The sequence below is a fragment of the Phlebotomus papatasi genome, chromosome 1, assembly GCF_024763615.1.
Source record: "Phlebotomus papatasi isolate M1 chromosome 1, Ppap_2.1, whole genome shotgun sequence".
In the NCBI taxonomy this organism is placed as follows: domain Eukaryota; kingdom Metazoa; phylum Arthropoda; class Insecta; order Diptera; family Psychodidae; genus Phlebotomus; species Phlebotomus papatasi.
Genome location: NC_077222.1, coordinates 5,576,808 through 5,584,805, shown reverse-complemented (window position 1 = coordinate 5,584,805; position 7,998 = coordinate 5,576,808). Strand labels below are relative to the sequence as shown.

General features: G+C 37.0%; 1 protein-coding gene across 6 annotated transcripts; it reads left to right on the top strand.

The window, feature by feature from the left end:
- The first annotated feature begins 58 nt into the window (after positions 1-58).
- Positions 59-5,315, top strand: LOC129798576 (protein max). 6 transcript variants are annotated; one of them, XM_055841786.1, is made up of 5 exons: positions 59-297; positions 416-484; positions 755-862; positions 4,015-4,156; positions 4,232-5,315. In XM_055841786.1, the coding sequence occupies exons 1-5, from the start codon at positions 199-201 to the stop codon at positions 4,420-4,422; spliced, it is 609 nt and encodes a 202-aa protein (XP_055697761.1). In that variant the 5' UTR covers positions 59-198; the 3' UTR covers positions 4,423-5,315. The 6 variants fall into 6 exon arrangements, with proteins under 6 accessions (XP_055697761.1, XP_055697762.1, XP_055697765.1 ...); XM_055841787.1 differs by having other exon boundaries at positions 61-297; positions 4,033-4,156; XM_055841790.1 differs by having other exon boundaries at positions 76-297; positions 416-460; positions 4,033-4,156.
- Positions 5,316-7,998: the final 2,683 nt, after the last annotated feature.

Sequence of the window (7,998 nt, the reverse complement as noted above, 5' to 3'; positions counted from 1 at the left end):
GTTGCTTCTGTAACGGATGGCAAAACGTGTCTGTCCCAGAAAGGCGGGAATTTTCTCCGATTGGGGGCGCTGGGGTATGCGCACGCGTTTTGACAGAGGGCAGCGCTTGTGTGTCCAAAAAAAAGAGAGGATTTTTTGGGATCTCTTGTGCAGTGTTTTCTTTTCCCTTGACAAAGTGGTTGTGAAAAAGCAGTTTGAATGAAATTCTACGAGGAGAACGCTTCTTCCAAGGGCAAGGTTCAGGATAAGTACGACGGAATGAGCGATGATGATCGTGATATTGACATTGAGAGCGATGTAAGTTGCAAATAAAATCCCAAATAACAAAAATTGACAATCTCATACACACAAAGAAACCCATCCCGACTTATGATTCGATAGTGGATTTTCAAGGGCATTTTTGGCATCATTGCAGGAAGACAATGACTCAGACGGTACCCGTCCTCAGCAGAGGAACTCTGTAAATAGCCAATACTGTTCTCAGGTGAGTGCCATGGGGGCCAAATGGGGTGCAAAAGAGCGTTTATGTAAACAGAGACACCGTATTCATCGCCATTTTGTGCCTTTTTGCACACACACTCGCGGGAGACCAAAACTCTGCACGGTGCAATCACGTGAAGATGGCCGTTACAGAATTGGTTTTCCCCCCAAAAAATTCAATAAAACCACCCCCCCAAAAGCACCCTCCCTATCACTCACCACCCACAATTTTCTTCTCATCCTCCATCAAAATTTCTCTAAATTCTCTTTGCAGGCAGAAAAAAGGGCTCACCACAATGCACTGGAACGGAAGAGGCGAGATCACATCAAAGACAGCTTTACATCGCTGCGGGATTCCGTGCCATCGCTTCAGGGAGAGAAGGTGAGCCAGACTCAGCCCAATGGGGCTTCTTTTATTCTCATATACTTACGTAAGACTCGTGGGGTTTGCTTAAGAACGGAGGAGGGGAGGCAAGAGAAAAGAACACCCACGAAATGACTATCTTGCTGAGGAAGCATTTCTTTCAGATTTGCTTATAGCCCTCATGCTTATTTCATTACATTTCTTGTGGTTTTCTTTGAGTTGGGACTGAAAAAGATAACAATCGACGAAGGGATTGAATTCAAGATTCTAGGAATACTTGATTTCCTTTGGTTCTTGAGGGTGTTTCTAAGAATTGAGATCAGGTGGAACAATATAGGGAGAGTATAGGGCTACATTGACATCATACTGGAATTTAAGTTTCGTCTTCTTAAAATATTTTTATTACTCGAACTAAGCATTTCACAGTTTTTCACTTAGGAAGCTAGATATGAGATATCGGCTTCCAGTCTTCGATGACCCCCCCCCCCACCTCTTTTCTAAGGCTGATTTCAGATTAGGGGTTCAGCCCAGTTTGCAATGGTCCTAAAATCCTAAAATGTACCATATTTGATTGGTTCTCTATAATACAATCTTTCCATCCACAAGTAGATCTTGAAAAATTCGAAAATCTATTTGAAGATCCAAAAAGGAGACTTTTTTCTTCTTGATAATTCCGCAAGGGGGCTGATATTCATCCTGTTCGAATTTCGAAGTGCTCAAGTGTCAAAATGTGTCGGTCTTCACATTTTTTCTGAGGAAAAAAAACAGAACAGCGATGCTTACTGTTCTTGTCCCATTATTTAATCACTCCATAATCACTAACTCTTCTGCCAGCTTTTTAGAGTGATATTTGTTAATTTTCCCCATCTTGTTCGAAAATTTTGTATGAAAATTCGAAATTGAATTTGAATTTTTCGAACATCAAATACTTTTTTGTGCAAATAGGCGTCTTCGATACGGGGGGATTTCAAAATGCACCCCACTGTGCTATGCACCAGTGAGTCTCGGGAAATATCCCCTAGTGGTTCATTCCTGAGATAAATTTTCTCCACCCATTGTTATAAATTTTCCAAGTGTGCTCTAACTAAAATAGATAGTCTGGAAGACCTTTTGTTTTATTTCGAAACGTTTCAGACGTCAATCACACTGTGTTTTACAATTAATGAATTTGTTAAAGCGTGGTAAAGTATATATTTATGCCTGGTGACGCACACTTTATAAGGAAGAGGAGATGAGGCACCCATCCTCTTATATCAAAACCGTCCTACCGCAGGATTTTATGCCAATATTGTTCCTGAATTAAGAAAATATCCTAAGTTTTCATTTTTCTATAAATCAACTTTATTCTATTTATTTATTTCTTTATTTCTATTTAAGGATATCTATTTAACAATTCGACCATATTCTAATGAAAATTAAACGATACATTCAGAAGAGTGATCGATACCGTGTCCCTATTACACCTGCTTTTCGACTTTTGATAACTTTGAAAATAGTTCACGAGAGAAACATCTCTTGAAAAACAAAAAAAAAATATTTAAAATCGATTGAAATGTCAAAATATTCGAACATAGACAAATGGAGCTTTCAAAGAGGGAGATTTTAAGCGCCGAAAGATAGGTAAAAATGCACCGCTCTAAATCTCAATGGGGGACTTTTTTGTCACAATGGCGATTTCGAAATGAAATCCCCCCGTTTAAATGCTCCCATAGAGTTCCATTTACCTTTTATCCAAGACACTATTGGAGAATCAAAATCTACTTGTGTTTGGTCTCATAGGTCATTTGGCTTTAATAAAATCATATCCAAAACCCATTTAAAAAACAGTCTTGATTGATTAAAGCACAGAAGTTAAGCTAATGGCTAAATTTTATGTCTGAAGACCGTATAAATTAATATTGTCTAATAGGGATTTTTTCACCTTATTCTTTTACTTATTAATTTCCTTCTAAAATCTTTTATTTTTGCGTTTTTTTTTTTTGCGAGAACGGCTCCAGGGTCTTCTTTCACTTTGCGATATCTTTTGAAAGTAGCTCTTGCGAAAATTAGTCATAGTTAAACCATTTTAGGGAGCTTTATTTCTTAGCCGATTTGATCGGAATTGGATTTATTTGAAAGGTCTTGAAAATCCTAAGCTTACTGATTCGGTCTGACCTGGCAAAGAGATGGTAAACTACCGGGCAGTGGTCAATTCTTTTTTTATATTATTAAAGTTCGGTCAGTCTTCATCAATTTTCATCATCCAAATCGTTTTTTTAGAAACCGGACTATAGGCGATTGAAATACCGGTGTCCTACAGGGAAAATGATTTTTCCTGAATTATGTCTTTTAGACACCTACATACATTTGACCTTGAAAAAATCTAAAAGTAGTAATTCAAGGTCATTAGAGGATTTATAATTTATTTATTTTTCATCTACGTCTGGTAAATTAGAAGGCCGGAAAAATTTAGGTATAGGGGAAAGAGGGGAAAGTACACTCCCTTCGAACGTTCCTGCCTTAGAATAATGTGAATTTATTTTCTTTTTTCTTAGAGTGTAGGTCCATTTTTGTACAGAAGATAGTTTATCCTATTTTAAATTAACTAAATTGAATTGAAATGTGAAAGTCTCTTTTAGACAAAATAAAAAAAATCACATTCGAAGGTATGAACTTTCGAAAGGAGAGTACTTTCCCTTAATAACAATGGATCACTGAGAGAAAAACGGGGCCGGGCGTGCGATTAACATTTTTCCCTCATAACTTTAACACTTTTTAGGTGTAAAAATATATCAACATTTTTTAATGTTAATTTTACATCTTTTTAAGGGTAAAATTAATGCGGAAAAGGGTAACTTTAACCCCTAATATACCAAAAAAGCGTAATATTTACACCGATTTCGGATCAATACTGCAGGGTAAAATAAACATTTCCGGAATGTTATTTAAACTCTTTCGGATTTCTTTCAGTGATGGTATTCCCATTGAATATTGCCTAGCTCTCTCCTGCCTAAAATAAATACCAGAAATAATTAGGATTTTTAAAGTGATTCAAATTTATTTTAATATTTGAGTGAATGCTTTGAATTGACCCAAAACGAGGGATAATTAAAAAAAAAAGTCTTGATTAAAAGGATGAATGTGAAATGCTCATAATTCGTGATGGATCCTCCAGAAATTTACCTTTACAGCCTGGCAAATCTTTTCAGGCGAGTCGTGCGCAAATACTGAAGAAGGCTGCCGAGTATATTCAGTTTATGCGACGAAAGAATCACTCTCACCACCAAGATATTGAGGATCTCAAGAAGCAGAACAATGTTCTGGAAGCACAGAGTGAGTGGAATATTTGGCTAAAAGGTTAATCAGAAGTGAAAGTAGGGGAGAATGATGTCTTTGGGTTCTTTGCAGTTCGGCAGCTGGAACGAGCTCGGGCCAATGGAAATACATTCAATGGCAATGAATCCAATGAGATGAACCTCAATGTCAACAATTCCAAAGCGGACAGCTCACGTGGCTCAGACAGCAGCTCAGATGCTGAAGAGAGCAATCTGAGTGCTAGGCGCACCAAGAAACTCAAAACGAGTGGATCCTTCGCTTGAAAACCTTAAGAAATTTCTCTCTCCGGATCGCACACTTTTTATTTGCGTCTCATGTGTCCATTTTCTTATAAATGGGGAGTTTTTTTTTTGGGCGGGTGTGGGCAGAGAGAGGGGGATTGCTCTGTGCAAGCGATGGCCTAGAAAGAGCCGCACAGGATAAGAAGAAAATGTTGAAGAAAAAAAAACGTACAAGGACTGATTTCAACCAACAAATTAATCCCCTTTAAAAAAGAAAAACAACAAAAAAAAAGAAAAAATGATCTTAATAATCCAAGCTTCGTATTTCATCCTCTTTCAGTCGCGAATCTGAATTAAAAATCTTTTATTTTTTTCTTTACCAAACTCTCTGTTGAAATTGATTATTTCTCACTCAACATTGCTCCTTTAGGTTTTAAGTGTTATTTTTTTCCTTTAATGTATAAATATTTTTTTAAAAAAAAATGTCCCTCACTGTGAAAAATGTTACTTTTTCGTTTTTCAAATGAATTTTTCTCATTACCTGAATATTTTTTCACACATATACAATTTTTTTTTCTTTGGCAATTTATACGTTGAAGAGGGTATATTTCGGATTTAATATACATATTCTTTTTTTTAATTGAAAACTATTGTTTTTTTTTTACAGAAGAGCGTTCTCTTAAATTTAAGAATAAAAATGAGAGAGTTCACGAATGAAAAGAAAGAAAAATGCATTAGATGGTAGAAGTAATTAAAAAACAAAGTTATTAATTTTACGTTTTAATGTACATCCTATGGAAAATACTAAATTCCATTATGTTAATTAACAATTTATGATAAAAAATAGAAATATATACTTCAATGTATAGAAACATTGATGGTATTTTGTGTGTGAAAAAAAATAAGAAAATTGTCACAAAGGACTTTCAAAAGCATTTTTGGATGTTTTCTCTGCGATTTCTTTTGGAAAATACTTTTATTTATGAAAAAACTGCCTTTGAAACTGTGTGTTTCTTAGAGGCGAAAATACAGGTAGGAAATTATTTACGTCCACCGCCGTCTCAGCATTGGTGACCACTCCAGAGCCAAACGGTAGAAATGTTCCTTTTCAGATTGTAAAAGGTTGTTCAGAATTAGTAAAAGGAGAGATATGATCAGACGAACTTGGATCGTAACTTGGAGACGTCTCAAAGAAGCTTTATCACATGAATAGAACAGTTCAGCATCATAGGAAAATAAAGGAATAAGCAGAGCTCGCACTAAAAGAAGCCGGTCACTCTGAGGAGTGTAGAAACGACATCTACGAAAAGTGAAAAGTACACTCTCTTACAAATGTAAAATATGGGATCGTCCCAAGTCAGGGTATCATTGAAAATTATTCCAAGATTCCTGATTTTATGTAAGCAGTAAATTTCTTTGCCTTTGAGAAAAATGGGGATTGGGGAAGGACGAAGCCGATTACTTGACACAGTCATAACCTGTGACTTCTTCGGGTTAAGAAGAAGATCGTTAGAAGATGCCCACCGTGAAACGGAATTCAGGATATTATTTGCATCAGTAAAACAGTTCTCAGAAGCCCGGATATTTTCAAAAAGACGAATTTGTAAGTCGTCAGCATATAAATGGAAACTATGATTAAATTGAGGAGAGATCGTTAACATATCGTCGGTTGCGTCTACCTCTGTCGTATATATGCATTTGTTTTGTGTCTGCATTCGGTGCAAGCTACAATGCAGACGTCCCCGATTGCGTGAAATGGTCACACAAAAGAAATGCAGATACGATAGACTTAGACGCAACCGACGATATATAGAAAAAAGAAGAGATTAAAAAAAGATTCCACAGAAAAGCTATGTAAGCCATTGTGAGAAGGCGTCGACCTCGAGGCAGACCTAGGACAAGGTGGCTGAATCAAATTCAGAATCTTGCCTTGGAACGCCTTGGGATCGAACCCCAACATCTTCCTGAAGTGGCGGAGGATCGGTAAGCGTGGTCTGCTAATGTGGGTATCATGGGCCCGCGATCCCAATAAGGATAGGCGGTTGAAAATGAATGAGTGAAAGGAAAGGTCCAAATACCGAACCCTGACCAATTCCCCTAGAAAGAGGCAAGAGGCACGAAATAATATCGTAGTTCTTAATAATAATAATAATATTTATTAATCACAAAAATAGGGTCATCCCTCTTACAATTGTGACAAGATAAGTTAAGAAATATTCAAGAGAAAAAAAAAAAAGTAATAAAAGTTAAGAAAATACACAAAAAGCAAAAATATGAAGAAAAAAAAGTTTCTAGGACTTAGCATGGAAATAACCACGAATGGCAGCAAATAACACCTATCACAAAAAGAGACCGATAAAGGCAGTCTTCATGAACCTAAAAGTCTTCAAACCCCCCCCCCTAACTTAAGGCTCGATAGGTACACAGGGCACTCAGAAATCAGCAGATGAAACAGGAATAATACAGCTCTCATTCATAGCGTTCATAGCAGTGATGGCAAATCACAGCCAATAAATTGATTTCTGTAGGGAGTGATGTGATCTCGGCGACTTAAACCGGAAATATACCTATCCTATCACAATATGTTACTATCCGCTGCAAAAAAAAAGCTCTGCACCATACTAAAGAAAGGAAGAAGAAGCGCTAGTGCGAAAATCATACGAGTATCATAGGGTGTGATGTCCCGGAAGCGTCGCAGAGTATAGAGAAAATAATCGATCTTACGGCAAATGGATGTAGCATGATCAGACCATGAGAGAGTAGAATTGAAAAAATACCATCGTTTTTGACCTGATCAACGAAAGGAATAATTTCACCATGAAGGTATAAGGGATAGAAAACAGGAGAGACTGTTTTTTTTTTGGAGATGATTATGGCTTGGGACTTTTTAGAATTCAGAACTAGCCCATTTGAAGAAAACCAGTGCTAATTTTTTGCTAATAAATTTGTAGGTCATCTGCATTAAGATGAAAAACGAACAATTTTACAAGACAGAGGGGAGATCATTAATGAAAAGGGAGAAGAGCAGAGGACCAAGAATGGAACCTTGGCCAATGTCCTTGCTCAAGATAGAAGGTGGCGACATATCATCACCAAACTTAACAATTTGTGATCTGTCAGAAAACTAAGATCGAATAAGGGCAACTGCTGAAGAAGAGAACTGAACCACAGTGCATAATTTATAGCCTTTATAGCAAAGGAGATCATGAAGGAGACTATCGAAGGCCTTACTCCCCTTACTCTGAGGAGGGCAGAAGTAGTACTGTGACCCTTACGGAAACCTGGGGTGACATGATAACTTATTTTCGATACTATCGACTGTCGATTCTGAAAACTAAACGATAGCTGCATTTCCTGTATCCATGTATCCATCCTGTATAGATGTTTATCAACAGCCTCATTCTTTTAAGAATGTTGCAATGAATGGCCCACCAATCCGTAAAAAGTCGACATTCACTTAATCTAACAGATATAGATTTATCGATTCGATAGTATCGAAAAGTTATCATTCCACCCCTGACTGAAAGTCACAAAGTAATCCATTGTCATTCAAATGTTGGGAAACTTGTTCATGAAGAAGAAATTCAAATGCTTTCGAGAGAACAGGAGGAAGGCTAA